At 36.2% G+C, this 25,762-nt stretch overlaps 1 protein-coding gene across 1 annotated transcript; it reads right to left on the bottom strand.

The window, feature by feature from the left end:
• Positions 1-18,196: 18,196 nt before the first annotated feature.
• On the bottom strand, positions 18,197-19,871 carry LOC107001751 (hyoscyamine 6-dioxygenase-like). The gene is made up of 4 exons (XM_015199726.2): positions 19,667-19,871; positions 19,163-19,404; positions 18,755-19,064; positions 18,197-18,677 (listed from the first exon to the last, which is right to left on the bottom strand). The coding sequence occupies exons 1-4, from the start codon at positions 19,850-19,852 to the stop codon at positions 18,432-18,434; spliced, it is 984 nt and encodes a 327-aa protein (XP_015055212.1). The 5' UTR covers positions 19,853-19,871; the 3' UTR covers positions 18,197-18,431.
• Between the last annotated feature and the right edge of the window lie 5,891 nt (positions 19,872-25,762).

Here is a 25,762-nt window from a genome sequence, read left to right as displayed (position 1 = left end):
AAAAATCACTTGCAAGAATTCTCAAAGTAATCAATAATCTCACGAAAAGTCTTATGATTATCAAGAATCTGACAATACAATGTTTACCAATACGGATTTTAACAATCTAAGAGTCTAACTATCAGGTGTTTAACCTCAAAAACGAGGTTTTTCGAACTATTTATAAAAAAACAAAAACCTAATTAAACAAGAATTCTAATTGCTGGAAATCTGCCAAAACGCGGCTGGGTCGACGGACCTCGCGACAGACCGTCGTGGTCACAACGGACCGTCGTGGACTCCGTCGTCCCATACTTGGTGCAATTCTTCTGCAGCTTTCTTCATTCCCCTCGACGGCAGGTATGACGGACCGTCATAGGCACAACGGTCTGTCGAGGGTCTTCGTTCCAAAATACTTCAACTCTCGGAATTTGGGTACTGGGATCACTTCTCTGAACTTCACGACGATCCTGCAGGACGGACCGTCATAGCCATGACGGACCGTCACAAGCTTCGTAATCCCACACTTGGTCAGACTTCCCCATCTTCCTTCACCAGCTGCACTAAGTTGCCACCTACGGACCGTCACAAGCACGACGGACCGTCATAAGCTCCGTAGGTGGTCTCTTCTNTGCTCTGTAGGTGGTCTCTTCTGCATTTTTTCGCTCAAAATCTCCGCATTAAGCTTTGGACAGATTTCCTGCAAAACAAAGAGAAACTTATATCAAAATTAGCACAAAAAGGCTTTCGGACACACTAAACTTAAGGAAAAAGTATTAATTATACCGTGAAACCACGGTATATCAAACATGCAAATCATTTGAGAGTTGTTCTGCAGACTCTCAAAGATCGCCAGTTATTCGCTATGTTTAGTAAATGTGAGTTTTGGTTGCAATCCGTTGCTTTCCTTGGTCATATTGTATCTAGCGAAGGGATCCGCATAGATTCACAAAAGTTAGAAGCAGTGAAACAATGGCCCAGACCTACCTCTGCTACAGATATCAGATGTTTCTTAGCTCTAGCAGGTTATTATAGAAGGTTCGTGGAAGGATTTTCATCCATAGCCTCACCATTGACTAGGTTGACTCAGAAGATGGTCAAGTTCCAATGGTCAGATGATTGTGAGAAAGCTTTGGAAAATTGAAAACTAGATTGACTACAACTCCTGTCTTGACTCTACTAGAGGGTTCAAATGGTTATGTGATCTGTTGCGATGCATCCAGAGTTGGCCTTGGTTGTGTGTTGACTGCTTAAGGAGCATGAGAAGAACTATCCAACTCATGACCTCGAGCTTACATCAGTGGTGTTTGCACTCAAGATATGGAGACAATACTTGTATGGTGTTCATGTAGATGTGTTCACCGATCATAAGAGCCTTCAGTATGTGTTCACCCAGAAAGAGTTGAATCTTCGCCAGAGGAAATGGCTTGAGTTCCTTAAGGATTATGATATGAGTGTGCATTATCATCCTGGAAAGGCGAATGTAAAGGCCGATGCTCTTAGTAGATTATCTATTCGTAGTGTAGCCCATGTTAAGGAAAAAAGAAAGGAGCTAGTGAAGGATGTTCACAGGCTTGCTCGCTTGAGAGTTTGCTTTATGAGCATATCAGACAGCATTCTAATAGTTTAGAATAGTGCAGAATCGTCTTTGGTAGTGGAGGTTAAGGAAAAGCAAGAGAGTGATCCGATCTTGCTTGAACTAAAGGGTGCAGTCAACAATCAGAGAGTGGAGGTTTTCTCCCAAAGGGGAGATGGTGTACTTCGCTACCAAGGTAGATTGTGTGTTCCTGATGTGGGAGAGTTGAGGCAGCATATTCTTGCAGAAGCTCATAATTCCAGGTATTCTATTTTATCCAGGTGTCACTAAGATGTATTGCGATCTGCGGGAAGTCTACTGGTGGAATGGCATGAAGAGGGATGTAGCAGACTTTGTGAGTAAGTTCCCCAATTGCCAGGAAGACAAGGTAGAACATCAGAAACCAGGAGGTATGACTCAAGAGATCGATATTCCTACTTGGAAGTGGGATGTGATAAATATGGATTTCATCACTGGGCTACCTCGTACTCGCAGACACCATGACTCAATTTGGGTGATAGTTGATAGGATGACTAAGTCTTCTCGCTTTTTGGTGGTCAAGACTACATATTCGGTCGAGGACTATGCCAAGCTTTACCTTACTGAAATTGTGAGGTTGCATGGGGTTCCTTTGTCTATCATCTCAGATAGAGGTCCTTAGTTTACCTATCATTTTTAGAAGTCATTTTAAAAAGGTCTTGGTACTCAAGTTAACCTTAGTACAGCATTTCATCCACAGACGGATGGGCAGGTAGAGCGTACCATTCAGACCTTAGAGGATATGTTGAGAGCTTGTGTGATCGATTTCAAAGGTATTTGGGATGATCACCTTCCTCTTATTGAGTTTACCTACAATAATAGCTACCATTCCAGCATTCAGATGGCCCCTTATGAGGCTTTTTGTGGGCGTAGATGTAGATCTCCTGTTGGTTGGTTTGAAGTAGGTGAAGCAACTTTGATAGTGCCAGATTCAGTCCTTTATACTATGGAGAAAGTGCAACTCATTAGAGATAGATTTAAGACAGCCCAAAGTCGTCAGAAATCTTATGCATATGTAAGGAGAAGGGAACTAGAGTTCCAAGTTGATGATTGGATTTTTCTGAAAGTATCACCTATGAAAGGGGTGATGAGATTTGGAAATAAAGGGAAGCTCAGTCCTAGATATTTAGGCCCTTACAAGATCTTGAAAAGGATTGGCAAGGTGGCATATGAGTTAGAGTTGCCAGCAAAATTAGCAGCACTGCATCCGGTCTTCCACATCTCACTCTTGAAGAGGTGCGTGGGTGACCCAGCCTTTATAGTGCCATTAGAGAGTGTGGCGGTGAAAGATAGTCTTTCTTATGAGGATGTACTAGTTGAGATTCTTGACCCTCAGGTTAGAAGGTTGAGAAACAAAGAAGTCGCTTCAATCAAGGTTTTGTGGAGGAGTCAGTCCGTAGAGGGAGCTACTTGGGAAGCAGAAGCAGCCATGAAATCCAAGTATCCTTACCTTTTTTGTTCCGATTCCACTCCAGCTTGAGGTAATATTTCCTCTTCAGTTTTACAGTCATTCATGCGTAAATTCAGTTTTAGAATCATGTTCCCTCAGTTTGTACTTTCATTTTTAGCGTAATTGCATGTACTCAAAACTCAATTCCGTCAGAACCCAGTTCTCAGTGTTTAGTAGTAGGGTTTGCATCTCTCTCCCTCTATCGAGGATGAATGTTCCCAAGGGGGAGATAATGTAACACCCCGTAGCCAAAAAAGACCAAAAATTAGTTTTTCCAAAAAATCTGCAGATGCTACCAACTGTGGCATCGACGTACCGTAGGCTGAACCACGGTTCGTCCTGCACAATCATCGATGGGATAAGAAACTCCCAAAAATTTCAGCCTAGAAAATTTTGTTAAGTCTTAGACGACGGACGGACTTACGGTCCGTAGATCAAACGACGGTCCGTAGTCCGTGAATGTCGATCAAGACTCCCTTCAACCACTCTCAGACAAGAGCTACGGATGACTAGCATGATTCGTAGGTGGACCTACGGTCCGTAGGTGGAAAATTTGCAGCCAGTTAAAGAGAAATGCAGTTGGATCAATTAAAATGATCGTAACTCTTAGGACAAAATGAATTAGGTCTCTCATGACCTACTCACGGATAGATAATTTAATTATCTTTCCATATCCACCGACCTTGCTAAAATCAGACCTCCGAGTAAAACGTTATGCCTATTTTAGTAAAGGCCTGTCGAACAGGCCCGCACGACGGACCCAACGACGGGGCATCGGGATCACGACATACCGTCAGTCCTGGCCGTCGTGAGGCCCGACAGCAACCTTCCCAGGGGTGTTTTTGACCTTTCCCACTCTGTTTAAACACTAAGTTAAGTTGTTTTGACCCTAAATCATCAAATTTTAGTCAGTTTAAGCCTAGAAACATAATTAAAATATATCAAAGTCAAATCATTAAATCAAAACTTAGAAAATTAGAAGCAAGAGAGGAGAAAGAAGCTCAAGAACCCTAGTTCAAGAACGCCACAAGCTCCAGCAGTTCTAGCCCCGAAACTTAAGTATTTTTCCGTGGATTTCATCACCAGGTATGTGGTATTTCACTAGTGGGTTCCCTTCACCCATTAGGTCCTTAGTTTTAGTCAGTTCTTGATTCTCTTATCATGATTAAACCTAGGGTTTCTAGACCTTTGATATAACTTCATGAATTTAATAAATATATGTTCCAAATCATATTATCATGTTATTACTCAGATTATCACATAAATTTCATAACCCTAGCTTTGTATTTATTTAGTTCTTGAATTACACATGCTAGGTCATATATTTCAGACACTTCAGATATACATGCCTCAGTTATAAATTCATAATTACCAGATTAATTGTTGAATTCTCAGTTTGCATGTTCAGTTTTGAGCTATCCAGTATTTAAAGAAATTCAAATATAATCAGTTAATTTATAAAATTCATTGGGAGTAGCATAATACCGAGTTGGACTAGGGTTTAGCGTACCCAATAGTCCCTGAATTACTAGCATAGTAGGTTGTAAGCCCCCTCTGTGGGCAATCAGTTTAGTGATCACGTCAACATGCCTTTATACCTTTGGCAGGGTATATTGGGTCCTCTCGATGGGGCGTATACATCGGACTCCACATTTAGCTCATGTGGTTTTATTATCGGTTATTAGTACCTCCCACAGTTCAGTCAGACTCCTTGCATTAACCATTTATCAGTAAATTCAGTATTCAGTTTCAGCATGTTATAAATTGGTCATTGCATCCAGTTAGCTCAGAAATCAGCACATCACGTTCAGATTATTATACTTGCTTTTGTGCTTGTTCAATTATGTTTTATTTCAGCTTTACTCTATCCTACATGCTCAGTACCTTTCAAGTACTGACGCATACGTGCGCTACATCTTCTCATGATGTAGGTTCAGCTTCTCAGCATCAGATCACGCATAGATCGATTTCCCGATCTCCAGTTCAGCAGATTTAGTGGTGAGTCCTCATTCTCCGAGGACAATATTCATGAGTTTTATTTCATTCTTTAGTCATTTAGTTTCAGTTTTTGCTAGATTTAGCTGGGGCTTGTCCCAGTATTTCTAGTCTAGTTTAGAGGCTATTTTCAGACATAATTAGATTCAGCTTAGTATTGAGTTAATATTTCTTTTGTATTAAACTCATTGTTTTTAAAGATCTCAGTTATAGAATATGGGTATTCCCCATCTTTTCATTTAAGTATGATTTAGCTTCCGCAACAGTTTATTATCTTTAGTATGCTCATGATCATGCCAGCACGATTAGACTTAGGTTTTTAGAATTTCAGCATATTACCATGAATTAGTTAGTTGTATGTTCCAAATCAGATTTCCATGTTATTACTCAATTTATTGCATGAATTTCAGAACCCTATAGCTATGTGTTTCTTTAGTTATTAAATTACACATGCTAGGTTAGATATTTTAGTTACATCATATATACATGCATCAGTTATTAATGTATCATGATCATATTAATTGTTGCATTCTCAGTTTGCATGTTCACTTTTGAGATATGTAGTATTTACAGAAACTCATTCATAATATGTTAATCACTTAATTTTTTCTGAGTAGCATAATATCGAGTTCGACTAGGGTTCAGCGTACCCAAATGGTCCAGAACTACCAGCCCAGTAGGTTGTAGTGCCATCTGCGGGCATCAGTTTAGTGATCACGCCAGCATGCCTTTATACCTACTGCAGGATATATTGGGTCATCTCGATGGGTGTATACATCGGACTCCACATTTATCTCATATGGTTTTATTATCGATTATTAGTAGCTCCCACAGTTCAATCAGACTCTATTGCATAACAGTTCAGTTAGTAATCAGTCTCAGCTAAATTTGTTCATTGCATCCGTTAGCTCAGTATTTAGTAAATCATGTTCAAAATATTATTCTTACTTTTCTACTCGTTAAGTAATGTATTATTTCAGCTTTACTCTATCCTACATGCTTAGTACCTCTCAAGTACTGACGCACACGTGAGCTACATCTTCTCGTAAAGTAGGTTCAGTTTCTGAGCATCCAGATCACGCTTAGATCGACTCTCAATCTCTATTTCAGCAGAATGAGTAGTGAATCTTCATTCTTCAAGGAAAATAGTCATGAGTTTATTTCAGTATTGTTAGTCTTTTAGTTACAGATTTTGCTACACTTAGCTGGAGCCTGTCCTAGCATTTCTAGTCAATTAGAGGCTATTTTCATACATAGTTAGATTCAGCTTAGTATTGAGTTAATATATTCTTGTATTTAACTCATCATTGTTTTCATTTATCTCAGTTATAGCATATGGGTATTTCCCATCTTTTCATTCTAAATATGATTTAGCTTCCACATCAGTTTATTATCTTTAGTATGCACATGATCATGCCGACAGGGTTATTTTGGGATCACTTGTGGTCCTAGGTACCGTGTTCGTGTCTCGAGGATAGCTTGGTGCATGAAAACTTGGTATCAGAGCACTAGGTTTAAGTGTCCTAGGATTTTTGAAAAGCCGCACTAAGTAAAGTTCTTTTCATGGGTCTGAAATGCACCACATCTAATGAGAGGGAGGTACGAAGTGTTTTAGGGAAAACTTCACTTTCTTATTACTCTTATCGTGCGTAAGGTATGATCTAATTCCATTCTAAATCAAGGTTGTACGTTTCAGATCATGCATTCTTGTAGAGCTAACGTTAGGAATGCGAATGCTAGGAATGCAAATGCAACCCTCTAGTCCCAGATCAGGAAGTCTACAATGCTGAATTTAGGAATGTCGTTCAGATGTTGGCTCAGAGTGTCGCCAACCAGAATAATCAGCGAGTTCAAGCTCTTATGAATGTTAATGGTGGATCAGCATCATAAAGGGTCCATGAATTTGTTAGGGTGAATCCGCCTGTGTTCTTAGGATCACAAATTGATGAAAATCCTTAGAATTTCTTGGATGAGATCAAGAAGATATTTGAGGTGATGCAAGTCACTGGAAATGATCAGGTTGAATTTGTCACATCTGGGGAGCACCCCCTAGACGTAATTGGTATCGTCGTCCTCTTTGAGGACTAAGACTAGCCTCTTAGCTTACATCATTACATTCATAGGTCAAAATTAGCGGAAATTTAAAACTTTTCATTACTTATACATTGAGGTTTACATAGACATATACATACACATAGTATATATAGAGAGAATATACATAGACCCTTCGTAGATGAAGATTACTTGGTCTTCTACTTTTATTGCATATAGATATATAGAAATATAACATAGTCTCAAATAGTGGTCTCATCTCATAACCACCTACTAAGAGTATAACAATTTGGGCTTAGACCATGCATCAATGAAATAAGACCACATATAGGTCATACAATGTTTAATATCTAAATGAAAAGGAAAGAAACATAAAAGTCTTAATACTAAACCAACTTCATAAGTGTGATAGTGGCATTGCCCTCGGAAAGTGAGGACCTACCCAACTTGGATGATAAAAAATTCCAAGTCTTCTTCAAAGTCGTCTCCAAAATTCCTTCAATGAACGGAACCTAAAATGTTTGGGAAAAGGAAGAAATGGGGTTAGTACACCACTTATACTAAGTATGAGACCATATGCACACATATCATGAAATCATGCTAAGAAAAGGGATATTTCATAAAGGTATGGAATTTACTTTAAAAAGCTTTATGCACATTCAATAAGACCATACCAATTAATAAAACATATTCATTAAGTCATAGGCATGTACATCACAACACCAACAACACTAAGTCTAGTCAAGTCAACATGCAGATCATATAATTGAAACGCATAGTCAAAGTAAATCTATCATCAAGTTATAATAGCAACAAGCATGAATAAGAGCACATTTCAACATAACCAAAGCAAGACCATTACTCATGACCCTCTTTAAATCCATTTGTGCAATGACTAAGAAAAGCCCCATAACCTTACCTAATCAAGTAAACCTATCAAGAACCATAAACAATGTCTAACTTCACATAACATAACATTAAGAGTACATAATATCATACTTTACCAATATAGACCAAATACATGTTCATAAGAGTAATCAACATCAAATAATGTCATTAACATGTAAGATCAGAATATACATATCATTTTCATTTATAAGCATATACATACATACGAACATCCTGCTAAGATTTTCCTTAAGGCTAACTAGTGCAATGAATAGGTAGATACCCGTACCTAGACAAAGTTACACCCCTTAAGTCATCTTAGTTAGAGTTGAATCCTTTAGTTCATTTTACCTTTCTGGGAACATCTTGCCTTAACTGGCATAGACCACATGAGCTAATGTGGAATACGGTATCATGGAAACCTACACCGAAGGAAGGCGGAATACTTGCCAAGATAGTACCAAAACATGAACATAGCAACTACGTGGATCCACTAGCTAGTATTCCTATAGGCGCAACATAGTTCAAGAACTAGGAGATATAGTTGGGTGCCTCTTTATGCAACATGCATTATAGTCTCCAATCTAAAGAGTACATTAGTGATCATACATGTTAATCTATTCATAATATCCAAAAGAAATCATAAAAAAAAGTAATTCATAACATCAATTTCGTATTGGATGAAAACCCACTTGAAAATTTAACTTTTGAAATCAATTTGATGGAACCCTTTGAGGAAAGAGGTCTCAAAGGTTAAAGGAATCACATACCTTACTAATTGATGAAGATTGATGGAGAAAATTGACCTTTGCATCCCTTGAACCCACCTCTACCTTGGTCTTCAATGGGGTTTCTTTGGGAGAGATAATGAAGAGAGAAGGAAGGGAGTTTTGGGTTTGGGAAATTATGAGAGCTTAGGTTAGTCTAATTAACTTTGGGGATTTATATAGGTGGTTAAATAACTTAATTAGACCTCATGTGACCCTAATTAACCTCCTAACTAAGCTAACTAATTAATTAACTTAAGTTAAATGTGCAGCAAAACAGTTTCCTAACAAAGAAGACCCCGATCGACGGTTCGTCTGTGAGACGACGGCCACAGGACCCTCCGTCCTGTTGGTCCGTCGACTTGGTCATAGACTATGCAAAGTGATTTTGTCTAAGTGACCATCCACGGTGTCCATCGACTCCCCGTCGATTCACACACGCCCCGTTGATGGCACTCGTTTGTGCACACTGCCTTGGGCAGTCCTTTGACCCCAAAGTGCAAGGGTCCTCCTCAAGGGCCCTTGGTTGGTCCTTGGAGAGTCATGCCCGGATGTTTCAACTATAAAGTAGTTCTAATACATGATAGACTCCCTTCCACCAATTTTTATCATTTTCCTACTCTTAAAAGCTAGTCAAAAAGGCTAAGGCATGCTAGTACCTCATTGAACTAGTTTCTGGACGTCATGGATGTTCTTGGATGATTTGATATCTAGACTTCCTAAATGACTTATATTAATTAAAATAGATCTTAAACCAGTGTCTAAACCTTATAACACTCATGTTAGGCTCTAGAACACGTCTTAGATTTTCGAAGTGTTACAGAATTGGCATTATACCAGCTGAAAGATGTTGCTTATATTTGGTACACTCAGTGGAAGAAAAATAGAGGTATAGATGCAGCTCCTATTACTTGGGATTGCTTTAGTGTGAACTTTTTGGACAGGTTATTCCAATAGAGTTGAGAGAAGCAAAGGCCCAGGAATTCATGAACTTAAGGCAGGGTAACATAACGCTCCAAGAGTATGGGCACAAATTTAACCAACTCTCCAGGTATGCTCCTCACATGTTTGCTGACTCAAGGGCTCAGATGAATAATTTCTTGTATGGAGTGTCAGATTTGGTGAAAACTGAGTGCAAAAATGCTATGTTACCGGGAGATACGAACATCACTAGGCTTCTGACTTATGCTCAACAGGTTGAGGGTGATAAGCTTAGGGAACAGGCCAAGGATAATCAGAAGGCTAGGACTGGGAACTATGAATATTCTCAGCAGAAATCAGGTGGTGGAAATCGGTCTCAGAGTCAGCAAAAATTTTCAACCCCAACCCCTTAAACAGTTAAGTGTTCCATCCTCCAAGCACATGTATGATTAGAAGGTTAGCGCACCAAGATCTAAGTCTCAGGAAGTGTTTCAGGAACCAAGACTTACCCCACTTGACCTAAGTGTAGTAAGAACCATCCATGGGAGTGCCTCGCAGGAAAGGAAGGATGTTTTGGGTGCGGTCAGTCTGGTCACAGGTTAATGGATTGTCCTTCTAGACAGGGTCAAGGAGGTGGTAATGGTAGAGCTCAGTCTACAACTTTAACAGCACCAGCAAGTCGCCCGACTTAGCAGGGTAACTCATCTGGTATAGGTGACGGCCAGCACAACAACAGGTTGTATGCTCTTCAGGCTCGCCAGGATCAGGAAGGTTCTCCTGATGTAGTCACTAGTACGTTACGACTTTTTAACCTTGATGTTTATGTATTGTTAGATACAGGGGCTACTCTTTATTTTGTAACTCCTTACATAGCAGTCCAAGTCAGTGTTAGTACAGAAAGTCTCTCAGTTTCTTTCTCAGTCTCTACTCTAGTTGGTGACCCAGTTATAGATAGACGGGTATACAGAAAATGCCTTGTCACATTCTCTCAGAAAGTCACCTCAATAGATCTTGTAGAGTTAGAAATGGTAGACTTTGATGTCATTCAAGAATTGGATTGGCTACCTTCATGTTATGCCTCAGTCGATTGTAGAACTAGGATTGTTTATTTTCAATTTCCAAATAAACCAATCTTAGAGTGGAAGGGTAGTAGCTTAGCGCCTATGGGTCAATTCATTTCTTACCTTGAGGCCAGAAAGATGATCTCTAATGGTTATCTCTATCATCTAGTTCGGGTTAAGGATTCTAGCTATTAAACCCCAACTCTTAAGTCAGTTCCATTTCGTTATGTATCAATTCAAATCGAAAGATATTGATACTTAAGTACATGTTACTTTCTTTTGTCCAAAAATTATTCTTATTCTTTATCTTTGCATTAGTGGGGGATTGTGAATAATATTCCTTTTCTTTAATTGAAAAGATAAGTTACATCTTTTAGCTCTCCGTAATTAATCTATGTGAACATTGCTAAGTTGTAAGTATATGTGAAACAGGTGAGAAACTTCCACATTAATGGTTCACATTTATCTCAATTGTCAGCTTCTTAACTTGGTCAGAAAATACAAAAAGCATTCAGAAGAATTGTAGTTACTTTTGTATTATGACAAATTTTTCATTAAAGTAAGAGTAAATTATTTGTTTCTTATATTTGATGGTTGAGAACGTAAATAATTTTCCTATTTAAGGAGTATCATTTGGGAGCTAAATACATAGAAGAAAAACAAAAAAGACATTCCTTTTATTTACTATCTCATCCTCTAATTCCTTTATTCGCTTAAATAATTCTTCTTCCTATTGTAAATTTCTGGGCAATTGTTTTTGTGCAACTCCAAACTTTCAGTCATGAGTGCACGTGTTTGAGAGTAACTTTGGAACCTTGGGAAGCGATTGGCTACAAGGATTTACACCGGATCGAGTCGGGTCGAAATCACTTTCAAGGCAATGGCTTGCCTCGACATGATATTTGTGATGAGTTATTTAGTACTTTATAATTCTAATCCAATATCAAAATTGTCAAATATTTCCCAACAAACCTAAAAAAAATAAAAGATAAATTCAGGGACAATTGTCTATTAGGTGGGGACTTTAATGAAATACTATGCTTAATAGATGAGATTGGAGGAAAACCTATAAATAATTCACAAGCTAATAATTTATGTGAGATTGTTAACTACCGTGAATTGATAGATATGGGCTATAAAGGTAGTTGCTACATGTGGCTAAGCAAAAGATTCAAGAAAAGTCCCAAATTATACTATTTATTATTTTGTTTGATGTTCTAGGAGTGGTCATCATATATCTCTAATTAAGGACTTTATTAAATATTCAACATTTTCACAAAATATAAATTGATAATTTTTAAAAATCTACAATTATAGCAGAAACTCATAAGCATACAAAAATCTAGAGGAACAACCATGTTGATTTCCATAAAACTAATTTTTTACTACTCTTTCTTACAACTATATATTCTGAACAAAAGTTTTGTACATCTAAAACATATTATTTTTAAAAAATATTTGATAAATACCAGTATGATGCAAATTTAATATAAGAAAAAAAAAAATTACCTACCTCTCAGGGAGAGAAAGAATTGCAGACTCAAAAAGAGCTTTGGGGAACCAAGAAATTGGAGTAGAGAATAAAAAATTGATGGATAAAAGATGGATAGACGATTTATTTATTTACTTCTTTCTTATCAAAAAATTTTGAGATAATGAACAGATATATTACATTAATCAATTAATTATTAACTGAAGCAACTTTTGTATGGTAACTAGTTAATATAATATTGTATAAGTACTTAATATATGTATTACAACTTCTACGATTGGTTTCCTACTCACTTACCAAAAGATAAATGATTAAGATTCTTATCTAGTAATCAATCTGACTTTTTGAATTAAAATATATTCTAGTAAAAATAATTTTATGTTTAAGATGAGAACATATTATATTTTTATTGGGTATTAATAAGATTTTATACCATCGATTGTTGTATTTATGTTTTATGTTTTAGTAGCATTTCCCTTTTTTTTTAAAAAATGAAAATCTTAGGTCAAAGGTTGATAAACTATGCATCTTCATTTGGGATTTATAATGTAAATATGATGTCTTCTCGAATGTTTATAGTTAATATTTTGTTTATATTATTTCAAAGTGAAACATAGTAATAACTACTATTTTTTGTTTTATGTATTCATTTGAGATTGAAAATACTCGAATATCTTCTTGATGGTCTATGTTTAGTAATTTTTTCATTTTAAGTAAGACATAGTTGATTACTTGGTTGTTGCACGTGTCTATTTGGGAATGAAAATGTAAAATTAACATCTTATCGAATTTCGAACAAGCAGAGTGGGGTGACCTGCTGGAGCTGTTGAGGTTGTAGACTGAGCCTTGTTGCCTTCTTGTCCTTTCAAGGCAGAAGGGCAATCCTTGAACCTATGACCAGAATGCACTTTGGACAAGATGGAAAAGTCATGTTACCTGAAGTACTCCCCATGAGACCTAGTGCCTTATGTCCTTCCTTTTTTATTCTTCCGAAACCTGGGGATGGAGCGCTAGCAGATGAAGGCGTTGGGGCGGTAGACCTCTCCTGAAATTGTGAGTGATTTCCACAGCACGACCTATGCTGAGAGTATTCATAGTTTCCTGTTCTAGCCTTCTAGCTATCCTTAGTCATTTCATTGAACTTATCTCCCTCAACCTGCTGAGCATGAATCATTAGTCTAGAGATATCCATATCCCCCAATAGCATAGCTTTCCCGCACTTGATCTTCACCGGATCGGATACTCTAAACAAAAACTTACTTATTTGCGGCAATCATATGTGGATCATAACGACGTATTAGAAAGGAGAAGCTAAATCACACTTCACGCTCTATACGAATAAAAAAAAGAAGGGAAATTTTCTTATAACACCTAGTACCCTGTCTCTCATAGGTGTGGCACGCTTCACATTCATGAAAGAGACTCTACTTAGTGCGACTTTCAGACACCCTAAGACTCTTGAATCTAATGTTCTAATACCATATTTGTCATGCCCTGAGGTTACCCCCTAAACGTAAACAATACATAGGATAACGAATGACTCTAAGCTAACCATGAGTCCTACATATAAAAAGCATACAGAAAAATAACTATGTGAATCATATATTATGCGGAAGCTAAAAATAGTGGATATCTGTAATGGGGAAAACCCAACTAGTCTAAATTTATAAGATATAATAAGAGTTTAGTGATGACTAAAATAACGCTTAACAACTCAACTTGAATCTACTAGTATGTCTGAAAAGCCTCTAACTAAATTGAGTTATTGGGTCATGCCCCGGGCTAACTCTAACAAGACTAAAAAGTAAAGCATGTTTATTCTTCTCAAAGTTTGAGTACTCAGTCGCCTCTAAAGCTATTGAATTTGGACTAGGATTCAAACTAAGCGTGATTATTATGTTGAAAGCCTGAACCTACATCATAAAATTATGTAGCACAAAAGTGTGTTTCGATGCATTTAATGTATAAAACATGCATGATATAGATATCTAAGCTAGATATACATTCAGATCTATCTATTTATACTACCTTAAAAACACGAATTCTACCCTACATATGCATAAAACACTCATCTATATATTTGAATATAATATGTCCTCTTGAAAGATTCTGGCATTTCAAATAAGTTGTGACCTTTTTTGAAATGTTGTGACTTTACTAAAAGGTTATGAATTTTCCAGTAGGTTTTGACTTAAAGATAAGTTGTGATTTTTACAGTGAATTGTGATATCACCGAGAAGTTGTGACTTTTTCAAAGGATTGTCACTTTTTCGATGGGTCATGACTTTTCTGATAACACACAATATGCACATGTTCATACTACCCTTTGTTGGTTATAAATAGAGAGGCTCTAATTTTCCCCCACAAAAACCTTTTAATGTTCATCTTAAAGTTTTAAAATATTCGTATAATTTATTGTTTTTGAGTGTGTTTAATAGGTCAAGAAAATTTGAGGTACCGCTATTTTAATGAAGTAAATCATTCTATCTTAAGAGTTTATAGAATCTCGTGAACTTGAGGAAAATAAGTTTTCGTGATACAATAATTGTTTGTCTTTATTTTAGTTTAATATATACAGTAGTATGGAATGTTCCAATATACGAAGGTAACCTGAAGCAGTCTAAATTTGTTTGTTTTTTGTAAAGAATTTCTCCTTGTGAAGCAGATATATGCTTCTGGATATTTTTTTTAAAAAAATATTGACTTCTCATGAGTAAGAGAATTGTAAAGAGTTTTTTTGTTGATGCTCAAGACATAAAAATGACTTTATTTGCAATGCTATTAATGTGATTGAGATTTTCAGAAATGACGTTTGGTTGAAAGGTGTATTAGTTTAATTTTTATTTTAATTTAATTACTAATTTTTATGAAAGAAATATTTTAATTTTAGCAAATCCTTATGTGTGGGGGGGGGTGGGGAGTGCGTGTGTTGTACATGCGTACGCGCGTGCGTGCATGCTTGTGTGTGCTTGTCTTTGTGTATTTTTATTTAAATTAAAGTAATGCATTTGTCATGAAAGTATCATCATGTTAACAAGGTTTTCTAACTTCATAATATATTATTTTAAAATGTTCTGATTTCTTCTCTTTTTTCTCTAAAACAAAATTTATAGCAAATAGAAAAATATGTGAATTATTTAAAATTTATCATTTGCAAGATAAATTTTACATTAATTAATATGAAATAAACATGCAATACATAGAAAGCTATAAAGTGCAAAGTTGGACTACTATTTCCTTCCTACACAAAATTAAAATCTAATTAACTATCAAAATAAACAATATAATTAATGGGAAACTTATGCAGTTAAGCAAACTTATACTATTTAATTACTCATCATAGATATAGTTTGCTATAATAACCACTTGTGACTAATATTATACATTAATTACATTGCTGACTTTGAGTTTGTATAAATAATCACGTTTGTATATGTATAATTCGCAAAAATATACAAATACATAAGTATAATATACAATTATCTAACCGATATACATATACAATTCCCCTCTCTCCCACTCTCTGCCCTCTCTCGCTCGCCTCTCTCCTCCTTCTCCCAAACTCGCTTGCCATATATACAATGCATATGTATAATATACAATTATCTAACTGATATACATATACAATTCACCTCTCTCCCACTCTCTTTCCTCTCTCGCTCGCCTCTATCCCCCCTCTTCCAATTCTGCTCGCCTCTCTCCTCCCTCTCCCAGTCTCGCTCGCCTTCCTTCTCCCTCCCAATCTCGCAAGCCATATATACAAATATATATGTATAATATACAATTATCTAACCATATACAAATATAATTCACCTTTCTTCCACTCTTTTCACTCTCTCTCGCCTCTCCCCTCTCGCCCAGTCTTGCTCGCCTATTTCCTCCACATAACATGTAGCTATGAATTGTAATTATCAAACTATAGCTACGAAGAGTAATTACACTATTTTTAAGTGGCTATAGGTGAAAGTTCTCCTTAATTAGTTAGAAGTCCTATTTATTTAATTATTTCAATGCGGAATGAATAAGAAACTCAACAATTGCACTTTAATTGTTTATTTATGACATTATAAATTTTGTTACTTATTAGTAATTGTTCCAAATGTTATTCACACCCTTTTACCTGAATTATGAATTTTGTTAGTTATTACATTTTTGTTGTCTTCATCTTTAGTATCATCTTTTTTCTCAATAAGTTTTTACATTCTTATACCACCCCTATGTACGTGATAACATAACACTGTTTGTAACCATTAAACGAATCATGCCTAACTGTATAAACTGAAATTATTTACAAGGATATGAACTATGTGGGCACGTAGTTCTGGGACGTAAGGGTACGCTAAACACTAGTCCAATTCGGTGTTAAGTCTACTCTCAACTGAATAAGAAAAGCTAAAATGCACTCAAATACTAAGTAGCTCAAAATAGTTGATATGCTATCTTAGAATGCAACATTTATATGCTAAAGATGTGACATTCAAAATTTGAAGCATGATTTTCTGCCTGATTTGCCTTGCGAGCATAATTCATGAAGTATGATAAATTTACACAAACAAAGATTCTGAGTTCTATGCATGCAACTACACTAATTGCCAAGAAATAGATTATTCAGATCATGGAAACTATAACAACTAAAATCCCAATAAATCTTCAAAATATGGAAGCCTTAGGTTTGAACAGTTTATGAGAAACCACAGAATTAAGTGAATGCTAGGGATCTCATGGGTGAAAAAAACTCACTAGTGAAATCCCAAGTACCTCGTAATGAAAACTATGGAGAAATCCTTTGAATTTCGGGACTGAACTTGAAGAAACCTCCGTTTGTTCTTGGGAGAAACTGTCGCCTCTTTCTATTCTTTTCTTTCTAACCTAGATGATTTTAGGAGAACGAGAGTTTTACGTAGTCTAATGACTAGTTTACAGAGATTAGATTGAGTAAATGATGTAGTTTATGTACCAAACACATAGGGGAAAAGACCAATGCGACCCTAACTTTAATGATGTTGAAGTGACTTCAAACAGGCTTCACGAGCCGTCTAGAGCACCACGGCCCATCAAGTGGATTGTGAAGATGCTTAGCCCAACATGACTTCACTAAAACGAGCATAACGTTTTAGCTCGACATGACTTCACTAAAACGAGCAAATCGTTTTACTCCGGGCTAGCAAACTTGGTGGTGTTGAAAAGAGGAATCAAAAGACCTTTAATTTGATAGGTCGTGGGTCACCCAAGTCATTTTCTGTTGAAATATATGATCATTTGAAGTTGACTCAAACCTCAAATTCTATCAAGCCTCTTTCACGATCCACTTCACGGCTCGTGTGAAGCTCCACGGACCATGTAGTGATCAATGGTCCTTCACAATAGCCATGGTGGTTCTGTGTCCCCTTCACAGACCACTTTACGGCCCATGTAGAGCTCTACCACTACAAAAGAAAGTGTGAATTACATTAAGATTTTCGTGGAGATTAGTATTAAAATTCACAGTAAACTTATTTTCTATAAATTTTCATATTAATTCTCAGGAAAATGACCATGTAATTCATATTTTTCTTGTATTATACGGAGAGTTTAATTGTTTGTGGTTTTTCACCTTTTGTTGGATGCACAACCACAAGTGGTGGACCCCCTCCATGATTTGTCCTTCTCTCTTGTTTTATCTTAGTTCTGATTTTTGAGATGTTACATAGGAGAACAATCATTCAGGTTCAGTGGCAAGGATAACGGTTAAAGGGAATTTGTGGTCCAAATCGTAAATGATAAGGGTAGTTTTGATTTAAAAAATAAACGAAAGGTAAATTTGAACTATTTTGAATAGTTCAATGGTAATTTTGACTTTTTTCTGTTTTCTTTTCCTACTTACATTGGTTAGTGAATATATATATAATTAAGGAGATTCCGGAAATTCTCCATAGTTCATTTTTATATGTATGTTTGACAATCAGTTATTTAACAATTTCGCCGCATAAATTAAAATGAAGAAAGTACTAAAAAGATTTTATTATTGAGGCAATAATAAGTCAAGATATAACCCACAAATTGGTAGGAACCAAAGCTTCCTATTCATGAATGAATAACAAGCTCGATTCAAAACTAGGTACAAATTATATAGGAATTGTAAATTAATTAAAAGCTCTTATTTTGGTGGATATTCAAAGTAGTATAAGTAGGGACTCTCTCGTCTTATTTTGGTGGAAATAAACAACTCTTATTAAGCATTGATTTTGCAAGTCTCCAATGCTGCGTGGTATACTGCTCTGTTTTTGAAGTAATGTGGCAAAAACTCAGTGCCCCATTTGAAGGGTTTGAACAGTGGTGGATTCTCCGGACCAACAAATGATTTTGCTGGCTCAACCACATTTGCTGGACAAAAATAAGTACCGATGGCGGTACGTGCTTGAGTTGTATTTGTCACCACTCGATGTGCAACACTTTTCAACTTTCCATTGGTCATTACCTGTATTATGAGGTCAAGTTAAATGGCACGTTACGTTTATGTATATTGTCATAAATGAATGTTAAAAGAAATATTACCGTTATTGGGAGACCAAAATTAACAACAAATGCATGTGGTAGAGGTTCCACACCAATCCATTCATCATTCTTGAGTATTTGAAGGCCATATACTTGTTGTTGGCAAATGGTTATGAGATTAGGATCACAATGTCCACCAGTTCCCAAAGTTGAACTTGGATCTGGGCATATTGGATAGTGATCGACAAACATTCTCTGCCCATGACCTTTGCCAAAGTACCCAGCCTCCAAGCCTAGTCCTTCGCTTACCAAATCGAATATTATCATGCTCAACTTTCTAACTTCAGACGAATATGCACCAATAACCTCCCTGAAAGTTCATTCTCATATTTAACTTTCACAGAAAATCCATCTATAAATCGGCTATCATTTCATCTACTAAATTAAGATGGAGATATAGTTAGGTACCTAAATGTTGGAGGGTTACTTGGCCAAGTTTGTTTATCTTGCCCATCAATATTGCAGTTGTGTTCCAAGACTTCCTTCCAGTATTTATGCTCCTTTGAAGCATGATGCTTTGGATTGTTGGTGTAGAGTGTTTCTTCTTTTTCTGCATAATTTTCTTTCTCTTTCACTGGCAAATTGAAAAACTCTTCGTAGACTTCCATTGCCTCGTCCATTAAATCATCTGGTATCCCGTGATTAATTACCTGTGTCATTATTCTATTGTCTCAGTTTGAATTCATCTTGTTTGACTTGGCATGAATTTTAAGAAAATAAAGAAGATTTTCAATCTTGTGATGCTAGAATAATATTATGTCTATTGTACGAAAATATCATTTAATTTCGTGGTCCTAAACATGTCATGTGCAAAACTGTAATTAAAGTATTAAGTATTGTCAAAAAAGGAAAGGAGTCATTTTCTTAAACAGACTAAAAAGGAATAGTATTTGCATGAAACATATTATGAACCTGAAAAAAGCCATATTGTTCCAAAGCTTTCACAAGTTGTTGAGTGACAACAGCTCGTTCTTCGCCCAAATCAATTACTGGAATTTCTTTGTCAATGGGAACTGGATCTAGTGGCCTTTCATGCATTGGTAAAACATAAGTTGGAGGAACTGCATTTAATTTACTAGAGATCATGTGGTTTGCCATATTATTCTTCTTCTTTGAATGAATCTCTTTTTGTTTGTATTCCTACATGAGATGAAGGACTATTTATAGGGAAGAGAATTGCACATCACATCCTTTAAGTGTTTGAGAAGTTACTTTAACCTACCCAATGTTGCATAAATGATTGGCAATCCAATTATTAGAAAATCAAACACTAGTCCATGGACCAGGTGATATATTGTTAGTTTCTATCCCAATCTAACTGTGTTGAGATTTTGCCATATACTTGAAGAAAATTTGGTGAATTCTACGGATAGCAATAGAGCAGGGCGGGTACAAGACAGGGCAGCGCAATATTGATGTTGTTAAATTATCCTTACATGACTCCAACTGTAAAATTTTCGTTGTTAGAACATAGAAGTGTATCGACTTCACTACTTTTCACATGTTTATGTTTTCCTATTTTCTCAAAGATGGGAAAGATATAAAGTTCAACTAAAAATATAAACAGTTATAAGGAATTAAACGGAATAATGCAAAAAAAAAGTATGAAGAAAAAAAAGCATAAACGAGGCAGGATGGGGCTGGGCAGGGTAATATTTAATTGCCCCCCCCCCCCCTTCTGTGCTATATACATCCCTGGTGTTGGTGTTAGGGTACTGACTTTTTAACTTGGTAGATGGAATGGTAGGGGAAATGGTTGGCATGTATGACTTTGTCATTGGCCTAGGTGCAGGATGAATCAAACATGTGGGCAGTGTGGTGGCATTGCCAAGTTGTAAATAAGCAAGGCCGGCAGACTGTTCGCCATCGCATGGGATGGGCCTAGACGATGTTTGGTAGTGGCTAGTGCCAAGGTCGATTCAAATCTGGGCAAGTCAAGATGAGTTAATGGCAAGGACAATTAAATGAAAAGCAAAATAAGAAGAAAGATAAGGAATAGCATAAGTCAAACAAGAGTTAGCAAGGCCAAGAAAGATGCAGGGAAGGCATTATCAGTGGCATGACAGTGTGATGTGCGACTAAGTTCAAGTCGACAGTGGCCTTGGCTCCAAACTTAGGTGCGATGTAGGTCCTTTGGGCGCGAATACAACACGCACATTTCGTGCACATGGGGCAGTTTTCTGTAAGTAATTTCTTGTGGGAAGATTCCTTTATTCTTGTGGCACCTTTGTATTTTCAAATTTTGAATTACCTCTGCAATTGTGGATGTCAATTGAACTTTAACTTTGATTGGATTTGACTATGACAAATGTCGACAGGCTATTGGTTGTAAGACAAAGGTGTCATATGTGTTATAAATGTACAACCTTGTGTCACGGCGTTAGACTTCAACTAAGCACACCGTACAGTACTTGACAAGTCGCTCACAAATCTTTCACGATCTTACCAGCTCAAGTAAGCCTTTCTGACACTAGAGCGCTAAAGGAATGAAGAAAGACATGACCGAATTGCTTAAGATGGTTTTGTATTACTCAAACTTGGAAGATTTTCTTGGTTGTTGCTTGGTTATTTTACAAATGAGTGTCCTCTATTTATACTAATTACTTGGGGGATAACATATCAATAATAATTGTTACACAAGTCCCAACATATTTACAGTCATTTTTCTAGAATTTTCTACATAACTAGAAGATTCCAAGGATCTTCCTTGCAGATATGTGGAATTCTAGGATATACCATGGGAATCCTCTGATCCACATGCCTCTAGAACATTCTACTATGGACTAGCCTTCTTCTGATGTAAGGCTTCCACGTGGATAACTTTATGACATATGGTGTCTATGTGGTATGATGACTTGGGGGTCATGACACTCTCAATGACTGCGCGCATTGCTGATGCATGAACTTTCCAGATCTTGTTTTTCATCCTGAGCGACCAATAGTACATAGACTCAATCAATGCCCTTGTGCAACCCTTCACCAAGTGACCAGCCTACAACATGTCATGACTTTCCTACATGATCTTCTGCCTAATAGTTTCAAACTTGGGCACGTAGACCCTCCGACCATCAGTGAGCAATAGTACCTCTTCTACCAATAAACGTCTCATTTTTCTTGGGAAGCTAATTTTATAAGTCGGTTTGCTTCTCGGTTATGTTGCATAAGATCCTTGATACCATCACGAATTTCGTAAAGGGGTTAGGGTGGAGCGGCAAACTCGATCTTATGATATACCTTCTGCCTAGGATGTAAGTGCCTTGGCAACTCCTCATGCATCATATCTTTGTGTTGGAATTAATGCATCAATGTTTAGTCTTCCAAAATTGTCTCTTAGTTTTTCAACAAGTCTGTTTAGAATTTCGTAGTGCATGTATCTAGTAAATTATGATACAAGTATTTAGTTATTTGTGCAACACTTTTTGCTTTCTATTTTGAGTAGTATAAATAGTGATGTAGTTGATGATTGTAATTGTCTCAATTGGCCTTAAATAGTCAATAATAAACTTGAGCATTCTCTAAAAATACTATTTTCCTTTCATATTTCCTACCAATTGGTATCAGCAGCAGGTTTTCGTTCTTAATCTGGGTTAGGTGAAAAAAAAATATGGCATCCAAAACAAATGAAGGTGCTGATTCTTCAGTTGTTTTTACTCCATTTTTTGATGGAACTGATTTTGAATACTGGAAGATAAGAATGAGAACACATTTGAAAGCTGAAGGTTTGTGGACTATTGTTGCAAATGGCTTCGAAGGTCTAGACAACGATGGTGATCTTACAGCATCCAGAGATGAAAAATCTTGAGGCTAAGTATCGTCAAGATGCAAAAGCCTTGAGCAAAATCAAAATGGGAGTATCAAGAGCATATTTTGCAAAAATTGCTACTAGTGAGAATGCTAAGGAAACTTGAGATTCTCTGGAAAATGAGGTGTATGGTGACGAAAAGTTATGCACTATAAACCTTCAAACTAATACAAGAGAGTTTCAAAATTTAAAGATGATAGAATCTGAAAATATTGATGAATATTGCACAAAAGTCATGAATATTGTTAATGAAATTAGAAATGATAGTGATACAATTTCTGACCAACAAGTTGTGGAAAAGATTCTAATTAGTGTCACGGAAAAGTATGAGTACATTGTTGTTATCACTAAAGAGACAAAAGATCGTTGTAAGCTTTCCATCAAAGAGCTAGTTGGATCATTTCGTGCACACGAGAAGCGAAGATTTTTTCGTGAAGATCAACCCAAATAGATAACTTTCCAGTCTAAAACAAATGAGAATTCTCAAAATTTCTCAAAAAATCAACAGAAGAAGAATCACAAGCCAAAAAGCAGGATCAAGATGGTTGTTCCAAGAAGGTTGAAGAAAAATGTGAGAAAAACTCTAGTCTTTTTTTGTAAAGTTCGCAAAAAGACTAATCACAATGCAGAAAAATGTTAGCACAAAGACAAGTCCCAATATAACTTTTGTAAAAAGTTTGGCCACGTTGAAAAGGATTGATGGCACAAGAAACGGAAGCAAGCAAATTTTTTGTGAAAAATAGGAGAAGAAAACCTTTTCTTTACTTCTAAATCTGATACTTCAACAAAAAGCAACGAATGGTATGTTGATAGTGGTTGTAGTAATCACATGACTGGAGATGAAAAGTCTTTCCTCTCAATTTATAATAGCATCACTACTAAAGTGAGAATGGGGAATGTAGCCTTAGTTGATGTAAAAGGTAAAGGCGCTATTTCGATCAACATGAAAGGAAGCGGTAAGCAAATTCATGATGTTCTTTATGTTCCTGACTTGGAAAAAATTTGCTTAGTGTTGGTCAACTCATGGAAAATGGTAATTCTCTTGTGTTTAGATATAATTATTGCAAGATTTATGATAAAATTAAGTCAAATCAAGTCATTGTTAAAGTAAAGATGATAAAAAGAAATTTCCCTTTGCAATTTTATTGCAATGCATTAAAAAAATGAAATTGTAGATGATTCATGGCTTTGACACAAAAGATTTTGTCACTTGAATTTTCATGATTTGAAGCTTCTCAAGCAAAAGGACATGGTTCAAGGCCTTCCTGAGATACATACTGAGGTGGATCCATGTAAAAGTTGTATAATGAGAAAGCAACATAGGAAGTCTTTTCCAAAAGGGGCGTCTTGGAGAGCAAGTGTACTTCTGGAACTAATCCATACCGACATTTGCGGACCAATGAAGACTCCATCTCTTGGAAATCGAAGGTAATTTCTAATCTTTATTGACGATTTCTCAAGAATGACTTGGGTTTAGTTGAAAGAAAAGTTAGAAGCATTTGCTACATTCAAGAATTTTAAAGCCCTTGTTGAGAAGCAAAAGGGTTGCAGTATTAAAATCATTCGCAGTGATAGAGTAAGTGAATACATAAGTTGAGAATTTGAAGAATATTTCAAAAATGAATGCATTCAGGAGCAACTTACAGCAAGGTATACTCCTCAACAAAATGGTGTATCTGAAACAAGAAATAGAACAATTGTTGAAATGACCAGAACTATCATGAATGAGAAAGGGCTGCTAAAATATTTTTAGGCAGAAGCAGTGCACACAGTAGTTCACATCCTTAACAGGTGTCCAATAAAGGAACTTAAGGACAAGACACCAGTTGAAGCATGAAGTGGAATTAAACCTTATGTAAGTCATTTTAAAATTTTCAGTTATATCTGTTATGCTCATGTACCTGCTGAGAAAAGAACAAAATTGGATGAAAAAACTCAAAATGTATCTTTCTTAGTTATAGTGATGTGACAAAAGGAAATAGGCTTCTCGATGTCAAAACTAACAAACTTGTTGTTAGTAGAGATGTCATTTTTTATGAAAAAACAACATGGAATTGGGAGGATAAAAAGATAGAGAATGTTTTTATCATATCTTCAAATCAAGAAGAGGATGAGAAAGATGAAGATATCTCTCAAGGGGGAGAAATCTCAAATTAAGATGATGAAGAACCGCCTCCAAGAGGAACAAAAATGTTGAGTGACATTTATCAAAGATGTAACTTTGTCGATGTTGAGCCAGAAAATTATGAAGAAGCAATAAAGTGTGTTGTTTGGAAGAAAGTCATGGAAGAAGAAATTCGGATGATTGAAAAAAAGATAATATTTGGGAGCTTGTGGCTATACCCAGAGAAAGAGAAGTGGTAAGTCTAAAATGCATTTACAAAATCAAACTCAATCAGGAAGGATATATTCAAAAGTACAAAGCAAGGTTGGTTGCTAGAGGATTCTCACAAAGACCAGGTATTGATTTATATGAAATTTTTCTCCAGTTGCTCGTCTTGAGACAATTAGAACTATAATTGTTATTTCTGCACAAAAGAAATGGAAGATATTTCAACTTGATCTTAAATCTGCATTTCTGAATGGAAAACTTGATGAAGAGATTTATGTTGAGCAACCTTAAGGATTTTTTGTTCAAGAGGGAGAAGAGAATGTGTACAGGCTAAAAAAAGCTCTTTTCGGGCTAAAGCAATCTCTAAGAGCTTGGTACAATGAAATTGATGCATAAAAATAATTTTCAGAGAAGCAAAAGTGAAGCCACTTTGTATGTGAAGAAAGAACATGATAGCATTATCATTGTTTGTCTCTATGTGGATGATCTGCTCTTTAAAGGAAATGATGTAAAGATGATGCAAAATTTCAAGAAAGATATGATGCAAGCTTATGAAATGAGTGATATTGGCTTGCTAAATTATTTCTTGGGCATCGAAGTTTCTCAAGTGAATGAAGGAATTTTTATTTCTCAAAAGAAGTATACCAAAAGTATTCTTCAAAAATTCAAAATGATGGATTGCAGGTCTTTGGCCATACCATTAGCAGTAATTGAGAAGTTTAGAAAAGATGATGGAGAAAAGAAAGCTAATAGCTCACTTTATAAGAATTTGATTGGAAGTTTGCTATATCTTACTTCAATAAGGCCAGATATTATGTTTGTTGCTAGTTTTTTTTCCATATTCATGCAAGAACCAAGCCAAGTGCATTTCGGA

The sequence above is a fragment of the Solanum pennellii genome, chromosome 10, assembly GCF_001406875.1.
Source record: "Solanum pennellii chromosome 10, SPENNV200".
NCBI lineage: Eukaryota > Viridiplantae > Streptophyta > Magnoliopsida > Solanales > Solanaceae > Solanum > Solanum pennellii.
This window is presented reverse-complemented; position numbering and strand designations above follow the sequence as displayed.